General features: G+C 39.4%; 1 protein-coding gene across 3 annotated transcripts in view; it reads right to left on the bottom strand.

Moving 5' to 3' along the window:
- Positions 1-202: 202 nt before the first annotated feature.
- mia3 (MIA SH3 domain ER export factor 3) overlaps positions 203-15,211 on the bottom strand; it is a 24,700-nt gene continuing 9,691 nt past the window's right edge. For 2 of the 3 annotated variants that reach the window (XM_026918493.3, XM_026918494.3), the window contains exons 7-28: positions 14,604-14,735; positions 11,175-11,196; positions 10,954-11,042; positions 10,783-10,860; positions 10,600-10,710; positions 10,432-10,503; positions 10,188-10,292; positions 9,972-10,094; positions 9,801-9,867; positions 9,632-9,687; positions 9,446-9,536; positions 9,214-9,352; positions 8,398-8,560; positions 8,246-8,281; positions 8,075-8,142; positions 7,897-7,988; positions 7,621-7,737; positions 4,428-4,496; positions 4,294-4,340; positions 4,072-4,137; positions 2,773-3,040; positions 203-1,612 (exon numbers count right to left, since the gene is read on the bottom strand). In XM_026918493.3, coding sequence (XP_026774294.3) covers positions 1,311-1,612; positions 2,773-3,040; positions 4,072-4,137; positions 4,294-4,340; positions 4,428-4,496; positions 7,621-7,737; positions 7,897-7,988; positions 8,075-8,142; positions 8,246-8,281; positions 8,398-8,560; positions 9,214-9,352; positions 9,446-9,536; positions 9,632-9,687; positions 9,801-9,867; positions 9,972-10,094; positions 10,188-10,292; positions 10,432-10,503; positions 10,600-10,710; positions 10,783-10,860; positions 10,954-11,042; positions 11,175-11,196; positions 14,604-14,735 — 2,313 coding nt within the window. In that variant the 3' untranslated portion in view covers positions 203-1,310. The remainder of the gene's footprint in view (positions 1,613-2,772; positions 3,041-4,071; positions 4,138-4,293; positions 4,341-4,427; positions 4,497-7,620; positions 7,738-7,896; positions 7,989-8,074; positions 8,143-8,245; positions 8,282-8,397; positions 8,561-9,213; positions 9,353-9,445; positions 9,537-9,631; positions 9,688-9,800; positions 9,868-9,971; positions 10,095-10,187; positions 10,293-10,431; positions 10,504-10,599; positions 10,711-10,782; positions 10,861-10,953; positions 11,043-11,174; positions 11,197-14,603; positions 14,736-15,211) is intronic. The other variant, XM_026918495.3, reaches the window with a different exon arrangement.

The following is a 15,211-nucleotide window of genomic DNA, read 5'->3' as shown; positions in this document are numbered from 1 at the left end:
GTTGGTAGCACCAGGATGCCACCTTGTGCACTTCCGGAGATTTTCCAGGAAGTTCACACAGTTAAGTACGGTGCAGTATTCACTATAAATACCACTTTCATACTGCAATCACGGAAAATCTCGGCATGTATGTGAACAAGGTGGTTACACACCACTCCTGCCTGGTAGGAGGAGTGAAATATAACATAAAAGAACGCACTAAGACAGAGAGAACTCATTTAATGTAGCATTTGTTCATTAATGAGGTATCTTAAAAATTCAGAATCCTTTAGGATGAGCTAAGATTAGAGAAGATATCATCTCCTGCAGGACATGAAATCAACGACTATGTGAGCATTGTTAGTTAATGGTTTTGCAGGAAAAATAACCAATCTACAATAACTAACTCCAGCTTTCAAGAAACCATGTATGATGCAAAAGGTTAACTACTTTTAGCTCCACTTCAATGGTTAAACAGTTAACCTTGTACCAGCAGGCAAAGTATAAAAGCTAAAAAAATAGATGTAGTAAATGAAATTTTACATTATTGCTCTAGTGAACAGTTCCCATCACTGGCACACTGATATCAGTTCTACTGCATACTGTACTGCATTTCTGTTCATTTGATTCATGATCATTTTATTGTACACAGAAGAAGGGAAATGCACAAATAGTTTGTCAATATGACAGCAAGTGGGTCTTTTCGCTAGGAAAAGAAATCATAAAAACACGCTAAATAAAGGACTGGATGAGCATCATGTGGTGATTTAACTATTCAATGAATTTTGATTTAAATTTAAATGTGTCAATTGTTCATGCATTTCTCAGCAAAAAGCAAAATATCAGCGAAGCATTTGTTCATTATTGGGGTAAAACAGCCTGTAGGTCTTAATCCTTTGGCCAAACAAATAATACTCCGCTCTCTCTTAATTCATGTTAAAGAGCACAATAGTTCAATCTCTAAAAATCTAAAATCTCACAGTTCACTAAGAAACATCTGTATGGGTTAAGCAGTGGTCATTAATTCAGAAACAACACAGCTAAATTTGTTTAAACACCCTCATAACTTCTGAAAATTTCCATAGTAAAGGTGTTTTTTTTTTGTTGTCTTTTTTTTTTTTAAACACAGACCTACAGAAAGCTCCACATCTAAGATTCCTGCGCAAGAGCCTGGAGTGAGTGTGGGAAACTCTTTCTTTCTTTAAAGTTAAAAAAATGTGGAAATTATATGTATGCATTTTGAAATGTTAAGCATAGGAAATTAACAGAACGCCATCAAGTCCAGCACTGAGCACGGTGCAACTGTTTATTGGTTCAAGATTATTAATTGTTCATGGTTCTGTTACTGTAGGTGTAGGAGCATCATGTGCAACCCTCTGCTCGGGTGGTACATCTGTGGCATGCGGCATCTCTGGGCCATCCCGAGGCTGCAGAGGTGTAGGTGGAGCTGGTCCATGGGCACCAGCTGCAGGTGGAACCATGGCGCCAGGGGGTGGCAGAGGCCCAGATGGGAAGGCCCGGGGTGGGAAAGGCAAATCTTGAGGCCCGGCAAAATTAGGTGGGAAGTCATGTACGCCATGCGGTGGTGGATGTGGACCCATGGATGGGAAGTCTCTCAGAGGTGGCCCATGCACTAAACAAAAAAAACAAAAAAAAGAAGCAGGCTAGAGTTAAGATTTATTTCAGAACTATAATTTAGAGATAGGAATTTTTGTCTCACAGACTAATGTTGCAACAGACTTGTAAACCTGAGTCAGTAATATAAACAAGCCTGGCTACAGCCCAGTGTCAGTCCATCGCCCAGTGATTAAAAACCTCGAGAGTACTTCTTACTGACCCTTTGAGAACGTTTAGATATCGTACCGCTCTACCTCTCAATTTCCTGTTTCAAAGGAATTACACTATATGACCAAAAGTATGTGGACACCTGACCATCACACCCATATGTGGTTCTTATCCAAACTGTTGCCACACAGAGCCCTGACCTCAACCCAGCTGAACACCTTTGAGATGAACTGGAACTGGAGACTCCTTCCCCAACATCAGCGCCTGACCTCACTAATGCTCTTATAGCTGAATGAACACAAATCCCCACAGCCACGCTCCAACATCTAGTGGAAAACTTCCCAGAAGAGTGGAGCTCATTATAACAGCAAACACAGAGGGAATAAATCTGGAGGGAGATGTTCAACAAGGACGTATGGGTGTGATGGAAACGTGTATGTTTTTGCACCTTGAATTGCATTTATTTGTGGAAATGTGTGGTGAATGAGACTACACGCATGTCTGTGTATTCATTGCTTTCTTTTTTTTTTTTAAGACTTTTGTGACTATTTGAAAACTGAATAAACTCTGACTTACCCCGTGAATTTATTAATAACTCGCTGCTGTTTTTAGGGATGTCCCCACATGAATACCCTCATGATTACTGTGGATGGACCCACAAAACTCACCTGCTCTTCAGTGAATAACTTCACCTGGATACTCTAGACTTACTTATACCTAAAAACTTCTGCAGTAATCACAAAAAAAAAAAAACCTGATGCACATCCTGAACATCCCTTCAACATACTCAGTACTGTTTCTAACTGTTTTAGAGTAATGACTTCACCCAGAAGAGGATGAGTTCCCTTCTGAGTCTGGTTCCTCTCAAGGTTTCTTACTCTTATCAACTTAGGGAGTCATTCTACATCTATATCTGGGCATCTGTAACGCTGCTTTGTGACAGTGTCTATTGTTAAAGGTGCTATATAAGTAAAATTGAATTGAATGAAGTATATTAACAAATTTTACCAAAAGGTGGAGGGATGGGTCCATATGGGCGCAAAGGAAAAGGAGGTCTGTAGGAGTCCATGTGCGGTGGCCTGTAACAAGTGTCAGGTCCAAAAGGAGGCCCAGGAGGAATCATGGGGGAATGGCCGTTGGGGGGTCGCATCACTGGAGGAAGTGCTCCACCCATTGGTTGGGGGCCATAAACCTTTGGAAGAGCATTTGAAGCTGGGACAGGAGAGTCCCTGATAGGAGATGGGAGAAATGATCCCTGTCTCTGGGACTTGGAGATCTGAAAAAAAGTGAACAGTAGGTTTATTTTTTTCTTAGATTATAACCAACTTATAGCTGTCTACAAACTGGACTAAGCACATTATAACTTCAGCCATGCACTTGAAGACCCCTCAGCAGATCACCACCTGTGAGCACTGCATTAGACATCCCACGAGCCTCAGTAAAAAAATCTTACACCAGTTTCAAGGAATTTGTTGATTTTCTTAACAGACAGAGCAGTCAGAACCAGCACACATTCAGCGCTGTTGGGTAACAAACCACTTCACTTAATCTTTTTCATTTTTAGTACTTTAAGCAAAGAAGTACAAGATACAGGGTGAATTCAGGTATATTGGGATTTCAGGTCAATTGGGACAGTTTTACCTTGGCAGCATTTTTTTTTTTTGGCCTGATAAATGAAACTTAAATAATGTGGCATCATCTAAGAAAAGACAAGTTTGGATATGAATTTGGAAAATTCTAAGAAGAATTACTAAACCCTTCCAAATTTTTACATACTCTGCCACGTTCATATGACATTACAATACGCTGATGAATTTGGAGAAGATTCCTGTAATGTAAATTTGACTCATTGAAGCCATGAATAAGTATGCTACAACTAAATAATGTTTTAAATGTGTCACTGAGGATTAAAGCAAAAGTCTAATCCACTGAAAATGACCAAACATGTCATTAAAAAATGTTTTTTAATAACGTGTAAGCTGTGCTTTTTTCAAATATGATTCCTTCACATGTAGTCAACACTCTGAGGATTTCAGAATTGTATCATGCGTTGGAGATTTTGTTTTTATTTATGTTATGTTATATTAAAAGCATAGAAAATTTGTAAATTCAAAATCTGTCCTGATTTATCTGAATTCACCCTTTATATGAGAAAAAAGCATTTGGTTAGGCATCCACAAACGTGTTACGCAAAATCAGCAACCTGCCACTGCGAGCTTTTGAACCTGCATGAGTTATGATCATTCGCACATCCCACTTTTTTTTTTTTTTTTTTAATACATCCCAGCACTCGGGCAAAGTACTCACTGCCTCTGGAGGATCAGTGGAGGCCTGCATTGTGACCTCAGCCTTTGCATCTACTGGAGCTATTTGCTTTTTTTTTTTTTTTTTTTTAAAGAGATAGAGACACATACAGTGACTACGGAGACGACAGAGTGACTACGGTTTCCTTAATATAAGTTTAAAATCTGTTCAAAATGTAGAAAAATCACAGAAGTACCAGGGCAGGTAACTATCATGGATACTTACAGATCCATCCTGTGTGCAAGGAGATGAGGTGCGGGGGGCAGACAGTTCTAAAAGAAAAAAAAAACAAAACAATGATTTTATGGTATTTTAGTTGTTATTTATGAAGGGAATTCTGAACAGGAGATGATGCACACCTGGCCGAAATGGCAGTGGATGTCCAAGGTCAGCGGAACGGCCATGACCATCCAGAAGCATTCGTGGCCCTGGAAAAGTGAAGGTGTGTTTTGTCACACGTGCTGAACACCATAATCACCAAACCAACATAATACTGTCAGCATTGTTCTGTGCATATGAGTCAAGTTTTCAGACGAGTCAGAAAAGAGAAAGGTTCATGGATTTTAATGACGTATCTTAAAGAAAATGTAGTCCATGTAAAAAATGATTAACTTTAGACTAAAGAGTTTACTGTTACTGGTCTCGCACAAGCTGTGCAGCCAGTGTTCTCGCTTTTGCCAGAATCATCAGGTAATATTACTTTCGAAAGCAACCTGAGACTTTTTTAAGGCAAAGAAGTGTAATGTTCCTGTGATGGCAAAGTCAGTCACCTGACCTGAATCTAATCGTGCTGCATTTCAGTTGCTGAAGGAAAAATGCCGCAAGAACAAGCAGGAAGTGACGACGGCTGCAGTAAAGGCTTGGCAGGACATCACCAGGGAAGAAACCCAGCGTCTTTTTTTGCAAAGGTGATAATAAAAATGACAAAGGAGGGAAACACATATAAAGAGTGCTGTAATTCCTACACTGTTCACCCGATTTCGATGTAAATACCCTCAAATTAAAGCTGAACATCTGCACTCATATTCATTATTTCATTTCAACCCCAACACAACAATTTAGGAAATATTTTTGATTGTCAGGTCAGACACAGCCCATGATACTGCAGAAAGCACAATCATGACAACACAGATATGTTTTAAAGAGATATAAGGGTTGTCAGCCTGATTAATGTCAATGTGCATGGAATCGATGAACTTTTTACAGTTAGACGTGAAAACCTGATGTGCAGAGATGTTTTGGCTCTGATCCTCCTGAGTACATACGACAGGCAGGTGAGAGAGGTGTGTGAACAGCCACGTTTATTAAGCTGATTGATTTGTATGACTCACATCGCTCTGGGTCTTTTCTTTTTTTTGAGGAACACAGAGATAACTATCAAACTAGGAAAAGAGGATTTATAGAAAGATTTGTTATAAGCCTTTAAAATATATCCACCAAACCTATCCTGCATTCGTTTAAAATACTGAATGGGATTGCCACACAGACAAACACACCTGGCCCACCCATGTTCTGTGTAGTTTCTGATGTTCTGAATCATTTTGATGAGCTTTCTTGTAGAAGAGCTTTCTATTTTTCCCTCTTTATCACATTACTGACTCCTTTGAGATAATAAATAGATTACGTAACATAGATGTACTTATGGAATTGTTCAATGTACATTCAACGTACAGCTTCCAAAAACTACACAATAGGTAGGGCAACAAGAAACATGTTCAAGACCTTCTGCAGTGCAGCATCCTGGGTAAATAAGACCTGGGTAGGAGCCAGCTGATAAAGTAAACATGTCTGTAGGCAGGGAGGTAAACTTAACACTGAAAGCACAGGTCACATTACCATCGCTATGGATACACCACTCAAGAGGAGGCGACACTCCCTGCTTTACCTGCCGCAAAGCAACACTACCTGCCTTAGTACAAAGCTGCTTCTTCAAAATGTTAAGCAGAAAGTGTTACACACTGGATAAAAGAGTAAAGAAAGGGAGTGGGGCGAGTAGTGAAAGCTAGGACAACATTAAAGAAACCTCCAGTAACTCAAAGTTCTCCATCTTCTTAGAAACTTTTATCTTTTTACAAACACACACCATTTCCTCCAGGTGCATTCAGCACCTTGACTTTTACAGGGTAAATGAGAGCATAATGTACACCAGCGTCACACTTCTGCAGCTGAGCCTCTGCCATTTCAACCCTCTTCTTTCACACAGCAACTGAGTACGTCTGGAATCCAGGGCTCGAAGAACTTTACAGGATCCGACCATTTCATGCCTTCTTTTAGTTCCACAACTCAAATATTCTGTCAGCAGCTTCTGCTCTCAAAATCCTCCATGAGCACGAGCACTCACTCCACAGATTTTTCAAGATATACGCAACACAGGTGTGTAGTCTTGCTCTGGTCTCTCTGGTCTCCCAGATCAGAACCCCACTGCTCTGCTTCACCAGCTCTCCATATTAACACATTAATTTTTCCAGACACGTCAGAAACTGGCTTCGGAAGCGTCTGCAGTTTTGTGTCAATAATAGCAGACGGTTTATCAACAATATTAGCTACAGCATCATGTGAGAAGCTAGCTTCCTCACAGGTATTTTCACCTTCTTGCTCAGGCTCGCCCTCGTCAGTGCCTTCAGTAACTCTTCCAGTGTGTTTTGTAGAAATATCTAACATTTTACACATTAAGCTCTCTTTTTCTTTTCAACTTGGTTGCAGGTGGGACAGGTTTTTAAAGAAAATAGTGAAACATTCGACAGGGAGCGAAGAACAATACATCCACATTTTAAAATTAAAAATTTTTTTTTTTTTAATTGCACTTCTTTCAGCATTATGAATGGCGGCATCAGAAAAATATTTAACACCAAGTCGTAATAAGGATCAACTTTTTTTTCTTAAGAAGTCACTTAAAACCCTTGTTATACAAACACGCTGGTTATTGTGTTTACTTCAGCGCTGTTTCTGGCTGCAATGCTGTTACTCGTGTGTGTTCCCAGTGTTACATGGTTTTCAGTGTACTCTTTGGGGTGGTTTTCATGTTGGTTAAACAAATTCACCGTGTTTCCTCGATGTGCCAAACTTGCCTTTACACATTGTGCAAGCAGCCGTTGTCTGCGCTTTCTGTGGAGTAAAATTCGGCAGGTCCGTATAAACGATATTGAATTATTTTAGGCAACAACTACTTCATGCTGCTGCCTTGCCAAACAAACGGAGGAGGAACTGTAAGCTAAGGAACTGCCTACTCTTGCTTCTTACTGTTTTTTGGTGTATGTCTGAGTAAATAGAGTAAAGTCAGGTTCATGAAACAACTTGGGATGCCATGTCTGAGTGTTTTCATTGCAAGTGATAAAGTGTGTTTGGTATCACAGGACTCACAATCTCTCTACATTGTAATGAAGATATTTGAATCGTTCACTATTTAAAGCCTTCACAGTGCTGGGAAAAAAAGCCATGACATGTAGACGTCACAGCGATATAAAGAACAAGATAAAGAAGAATAAAACAAAAAAGTGGCAGAGATAAGACTGAACAGGAACAGGAACAGGAACAGACAGGACAGCGACTCACCGAAAGGCTCACTCCTTCGTCCCACAGGACCAGATGGAGGACGTCCAGGATCTTCTATCATTAAAGGTGGAGAAGGAGCACCGCCGCTCACAGGAGAAGGTCCGTATGAATCCCCCGCTAAAACACATTCAGCAAAATTGACTCAAAACCATCACTAAAACTCAGCAGGAAAATAAAAACAAAGTAAAACTGCCTCAGAGAACAAGTTAAATAAGCTACAATAAAATAAAATGAAAGTAATGTCAAGGAAGTGATGAGGGGGAAAGTGGAGCTCACCTCTCTGTAGAGGAGGCATGTGACGGTCTGGAGGACCTGACTTGTACAGCGTGTGCTCTAAATCGGACATTTTGTCACTACACTCCACAATCCTGAGAAACAAAACAAGCTCACGAGATCAGACAGAACACGTCATGCAGATATTTTACAAAACCAAGTCAAGTCAAACTCCACTCACTTCTGACGCAGATTAGCACATTCTCTCCTCTCTTCTATCAAGGCTCGTTCAGAAGCACGGGCTTTTAACTGAAACACACACACACACACGCAAGGAAGTTCATATTCAGTACCAGCACTGTATAGAGGACACAGTATATAAAGACATACATCTTCAACCCATACTTCTTACCCAGTTCTCATGGGCTTTCTTTTCCTGAACAGCAATCTGAAAGCAGACAAATTGACAAATAAGAGAAAGAACAAACACAAGAACAAACGGTAGCAAAATTACTTCCAAACTGAAGACAGAACATCCTAATTCATAACAGGCAAGTGCCTGACCTCTGCCTTAAGAGATCTCTCATTTTGCTGCAGTTCTTCCTGCATGTCTTTGACTTTCTGCCTGAGGCGGTTCAGTTCCTCTTCAGCCTGCAAGGCTCGGCCATCCACCTCAGACAGCTTGCTTTCCTTTTCATGGCGCTCCAGTTCTTCCTGAGTCAGCTTCCTGTGATATGAGCATAAGCACCAAGCGTGGTTTGTAAGAAATGAAATCAGAAGCTTTTGGAATGGCCTTCACACTCGCCCGAGTCAGAAAAGCTAGAGGTAGATATTAAACACGAACTACGAATAAAAAAATAAATAAATAAAAACAATAGCTTGGACAGCCACAGGTACACTTCCAGTTAATTACGACTATTGGCCAATCAGAAGCTTCTAAAAAAAGTCATTACATCAATTTGTAGAATCTTCCAGACTGTTTAAAGAGACTTGGTGTGTGTAAAATTTTGACCCACTGGAATTCTGATACAGTGAATTAAAGCTAAAATTAAACATCTACTACAATTTATTTATTTTTACATGCTACAGCTAAAGTATAGATGTCGACGCCTCTGCTATTGCAGTTGTCACGGCAGTTATAGACACCGACCCTCATGAAAAATCTTTATCCTGGTAAATGTAAATGAGCGAGTCACCTAAATCTAGACTAAAACTAAAACTATGATGTGTTTGTAGAAAGACTAAGACAGTGAGACTAAGTACAGTGTGATATCCTTGTAGAATAGTACTCATAATAAATATGATCTCTAATGCAGCACTTCATCGTTTCTATTCTTATCAAGAGGTCAACAAACATGAAGCCTGACAGATGATACTTACTGGTGTAAGATATTTTCTTTCTGGTGGTACAATTCAGTTGTAATTTCTAGTCTCTGTTGAAGGTTCTTGTACTGGTTTTCCAGATGGGTTTTCTCATTTTTCAGATTTGTTTGGTCGTGAATGACCTTCTGAAATTTCTCTGGAAAAAAAAAAAATCAAACCAATCGGTCAAGAGACAACCCAGGTTCCACACTAAGCGTATACGGTACATACATAAAGGTCAGGCAAATACCTTCAAGTTCCTGTCTTGCTTTCTGTTCAGCCATGAAGTTTTCAAACCAGCGATTCCGCTCATCCTCAATGACTGAAAGAGTCGCCTTGATCTGAGGGGAAAACACCCACAACATTTGTAAAAAAAAAAAAAAACTGAACCATGTGCTCAAGCATTCGTATAGCAATCACTTCTATGCGTATTTACCCTCGAGACATCCATCATCTGTTTGATGTGCAACTTCAGTGGATCACCGTTCTTGTCTGAAAAGAACCGAGTTTGAACATCCACATGTTATAGACCAGTTAAACAAAACCAAATTCAGTTTTTTAAGCCTGGAATTACAGAGCACTCCCATCACCGCTGGCCATCTTACCATTCTCCAGCTCTGTATCATTACACGACTCGAGGCTCTTCAGTTCAGCAATGCATCCAGACAGAACCTACAGCGGAGAAGAGAGAAGAGAGAGTGTCACGTTCCGTCACGGCTCTGCTGTGCTGTTAAACAAGTGAATGTTGCACGACTGAAGCAAAACATCGAGCTCACATCAATTTCGTTTTCTTTGTGCACAAGGGCATTCTCCAGCTCTGTATGTTTTTTATGGTAAACTTTGATTTCCTCACTCAGCTTTTCATGCTTCTCTTGCCAGTCTTTGGCATCTTGCAACAGCTGTGAGGGACACAGCAGCACAAAAGAATTAATTTCTGAAAATAAATCCAGCTGCTTATAAGATCAATTCAATTCAAGTGTCATATAACTTACAGATTTCTTCTGTTCTTTTAAGGCACAATTGTCCTTTTCAAATGACAGCACCTGAGCTTTCAAGGCATCTTCTCTGAGTTTAGCTTCATCCACGAGGACCTGAACCTAAATAATTTATTACAGAAATATGAAAATTGGTACTAACAGGGGAAAAAAAACAGGGTTTATACACAGTGATCTGGATATGACTTCTATAAGGATGAAATGCACAAATATAAGATTTTCTTTTTAATATAAAGTGCACCTTTGAGCGCTCTTCATCATACACCTTTAGGGTTTTCTGATACTTCTTAATTCCTTGATGCATTGTGGATATCTGCAATAAATAAATAAATAAAACAATAAAAACACTTCAGCAGGGTGCAATCATAGCTATTTTAAAAAGGAAAGTGCTGATAGCTAAAAAGGTTACCTTCTCATTCAGAGTTTTGTTCTCTTCCTGTGTGTTTGCGATTTTCTCACAGAGATGAGCAAAATTAACAGACAGTTTCTCCTTCTGGTTGTTGAGATCCTGGTAATGCGTCTAAAGCACATAATGCGAAAGTTAGCTAAAATCTTTTAATATCACAACCAAAGGAATTATTTGAAGACTTGCCTTGAGTTCATTAAACTCCTTCTGTAGAGAAGATCGTGACTCTTCTGAATTATTCAGCTTTTCCTCATATTGCTTGATCTAAATAAATACAGAGCAGCGACTGATCAGTGCTAAACTACTACTGAAAACTAAAAAAATCCTTTTTCAATTTAAAAAAAATATATATTTTACCGCATTGTTCAGCTCGGTTACTTTGTGGAGGACATCAGATTTCTCACTGACAAGCTGCTGAATTCTTTCTGCAAGTTGCTTTTCAGTCACTGGTAAACATAAAAAAAAAAATAAATAAAAACGTTCTGTCGTAAGACTCTCGTAAAAATCAGGCACAATGTGGTGCAAGGAACACAAAAATACTCATGATCCTTACAGAGACAAACTAAAGAGATACTTACAGAGATACATCCTGTTTTTGACCTGAGAAGATAGACCAGGTTAGATTCAGGTTAAATCAGAACAGAATGTGAATTAATGGCAAAAAAAAATAAACTTTCATTATTAATAATTATTAAGGATGGGCAATATGGCCTTCAAAAACATCACAGCATATTACTGTGATAATGACAGCAATATTATGTACATGTTCTCTAACAATATGTACAAATGCTTTGAAAATATATAAGTTCACTTTCAGATTTACGTCAAATGTCTTTTTTTTGTACTTAAATATGAATAAAATAAGTATGTATTCACAAGTATAAAAAGATATTTTAAAAAACATTTAAAAAAATGAACTGACAGGTTAAAAGTATTCGGACCCCACAGATTACCAGCATTAGTAACTCTGATGCAAAGCCTCTGCAGTAAGGCGTAATTATCTTTCTGCAGCATCTTTGGTTCTGTTTTGGCCCGTTTCTGTCGGCAAATCATCTTTAAATCGCCAAGGTTACGAATGTCACTGTAATGGACTCGCAATTTCAAAATCCTCCCTAAATTTTTCAGTGGGATTCAGGACAGGAGATTGGCTAGTAAGACCTTCTTGAGTTATTCTGGCTGTGTGTTTGGGTGGTTATCTTGCTGAAATAACAGATTCAGTTTTTGGCAGATGAGATTTAATCCTCCTCGAATATGTCCCGCTTCATCACTCCGTTCATGCTTCCTGTGATCATGTGTAATGCCCCAGTACCGTTTACAGAGAAGCAGTCACGCATTGTGAAGTCACGCATGGCGTATCAGTCTGGAAAGGATTAGTTGTGGTTCCATGAACTTTCCACCTGCATATTATCAAACCAGTTGTAGTGACAGGGATGTTTAAGGTCTTTGTTATGACTCTGTAGCGTTTTCTATTCAAGTCTTCTTTAATAATCTTGTCCCTGAGCGCCTTCACTGTGATTGCTACTTGCATGAAGATCTTCGCAATCAGTGGCATCATGACACCAGGTGCAGTCTGCATGAGATCATCTTTTCTTTCTTATCAATTTCACTTTTAAACAGATCTATGTTTATGCTTATAAATACAAACTTTTTTGTTCATATCTTAAAGTACAAAGTCAAAAGACATTACGTATGTAAATGTGAAGTGGATATACGCACTGGAATATATTAAATAACAAAAACAGAAGTGTCTGAATACTTATTTCCCCTCACTGTATCGGTCATTGTTTGTTCGTGTAGCAGAACCACTTTCTGGCTGCTGATGCTAACTGCTTACTCTGAAGCTGTGGTAGCTAACGGCACTAACCAACAGTTAAAATACTTCATTTAACTTCTCTAACTCTTTCCTTCCAGCTTTTAGGAGCAACACCGATCAATCAGCCAGTGACCGGAAGTGGCTGATTTTCTAACACAGCCTCTTCTAAGTGCCGATAAACACCAAGTGCATCCTACATGACTTTTAAAATCTCCGAATGGCTGAACCTTTCACTTTACACGACTTGAATCTCTTGCTGTTTGGTGTTTAATCCCTCAGAGATGAGGTGCACAAACTACTCCATCTTTCACCCCGCTGAAACACGCCTCATTCCCAAATCCTGCTCACGAAAATAACCACGAGGGCTGTCTATCATACGACTGTCACTACTTCGGAATTAAGAGAAAATATGGAGGAAATCATGTCATGTTTGTGTCCACTTTTGCTGTTCTTAACAATCATTTGGATATGATATTCCAAATAAGTTCTTATAGAAGTATTACGACTGTGCTTACATTTGCGGTGTATGACAAAAAAACTTGACTTGAGATGAAATTAATTTCCACTCACTGGCCGTTTCTGACCGCTGTACTCGCAGGAGGTTTCACTCTACATCATTCACAGAGATAATCAGACACTTGTGGACCTTTCACCCCAGTGACCCATGCAGAGTAGCCATGCTTGTTTTCTGCTTTGCTACAGCAGCTTCATGTTACACACTACACCACAGGCAATAAAATATTACTGACTGATTATAAAATATTAGAGGTGTGGAGGTAAGCACATGCAAATACTCTGGGGTGCTTTCAGCTTTGTGTGCGTCACTCACGGCAAAAGTAGGGCATCATACTAAGGATAAGCGTATTTACCGCAAGGTGATCCAACATTTATCTAAAGCTCAAACAAAAAAAATGTTCTGGCTTCGGTCGTGCCTTGGAGAAGACAGAAGAAAGCGTGCGTCATTGCTTCGTCGCGTATAAGGCTCATGTTACTGGCTGTGCTTTGAAAAGGTCAGCGTGAGAAAGCAGCAGGAGGATGGGAAAGAGGTGATTTATCCGATATTTGAGGTAATGAATCAATTCAAGTAGGGATGTGCGATAAAAGGATTTAATCGTCTCTACTGTAGTTTGGCTGAAAAAGGGCACTTTTGCTTTTCAGTCGAAAGAGGAAACAATGGACGAAGGTTTTGACCTAAGAAGATTAAATAGGTCTACATCAAAGTGTCAAATCTAACACTTTACAAAAAAGGCTAATGGTGATTAAAGAGTGATTAAAGAGTGATTAATTACTGTTTTTTTTTTCCAGACTCTATCTCCCCTTCGCATGCACATGCCTTGCAGAGTAGTTATAGCGATACTGCGTTTTTACCCGAGTTTCTGTCGCTCTCTTGGTAGATTACAGTTTATTTTTAATTTTCCTACACCGTAAACACCAACGTCAAAAATTTGGCCAAATGAACGCTAATCTGTGTGCGGCGCTGTGCAGAATTCGACTCCTTTTCACAAGCATGTGAGCTTCACAGCAGCGTAATCCTAACATCACGCTCTCAAAAGAAACATCAGAAGCATCGGGACACCTACTCTATAACACACGATATTATTACACCTAAACATCCTGTACTCTCTCTACACCTGAAATGGTGGAGATGCTCATTTTCCGGTCAACTATTAATCCGGACATTTAAATCATTAATCGTGTCTTTTTTTTTATTGGTAAATCGTAATCTGGGATTTGACACGAGCTTAAATTCATGTAAGAACCCGTGTAAGAATTTCCCATGAAATGCCAAAACGTGGCCACAAACAAACTCAACTACAATGCCAAAGAAAAATAAAAAGCTTTAAGTTTAAGGAGGAAAAATATACCGTGATGAACGTAGCGGTCACGGTCTCTCACTGTGCTGCTTTTACAAACAACTCAAATTATTTTTTGGTGATAAACCCTTTCTTCCTCTGTAGAAATACTCCGGAGCAGGCGGAGCAGAGAGCTGTCTGTCACATGAAGCTTTCTGATGAATATATAGTTTTGTAGGCTGAACTTTGGTCTTATACGTCCAATTTCAACTTCCAATGCAAGCAAAATACTCGGACTGGCTTCAGAATGCTGCAATACGGTGAAATCACATCAGGTACTGTGAACGATATTGTACTGCCCATCCCTTCTAATTATTAATGATCAAAAGGAAACATCTTACCGCAAGAACGGTCCTCCACATGAACACTAGCACAGTGAGAACTCCCACCGCGGCTGTAGCGACCACCGGCTTCCAGGGCAACCCGTGGAACGTAGGACCCGGCTGCCATTCCTCAGGCAAAGCAGCCATCAGCTAGAAGACAGACATCAGTGAGATCGAGTCGCTTTAATCACTACACTGCACTAAACTCAGTGTAAAGTGGAAATAACCTTCACAGTTAAAGGACACCACTAAAGGATGAGAATAAACCATTCGAAATTGCTTATTTAATTCTGAATTAGAAATCTGTTTGTGTTTTTCATCTCTGTAGACTTTCACTCAAAGAACACAAGTAGGTATGAATCTCTATAATAATGGAGAGCAATGTGGAAGTATAATCCTTATATACCGTATGCTCACAGTATTACAGATTGGCAGGAGAGACAACCCTGGAGAAATCTCTTATATATCTGCGTCTAAAGTCATAAAACATTTCAAATTGTTAAGCTGGCCAAAAAGTCATCTACGTTTTTTACTGTTTTGTTAATATGAGAAATGGACTTAGCTGCTAAAATAAAATATTTATAATTTCCTATGCAAATCATGTAAGCAAAGTAAATGTGCTTATG

This window comes from Pangasianodon hypophthalmus, chromosome 30, assembly GCF_027358585.1.
Source record: "Pangasianodon hypophthalmus isolate fPanHyp1 chromosome 30, fPanHyp1.pri, whole genome shotgun sequence".
Classification (NCBI taxonomy): Eukaryota; Metazoa; Chordata; class Actinopteri; order Siluriformes; family Pangasiidae; genus Pangasianodon; species Pangasianodon hypophthalmus.
The sequence above is the reverse complement of the archived record's forward strand: the minus strand, read 5'-3'. Positions and strand labels throughout refer to the sequence as shown.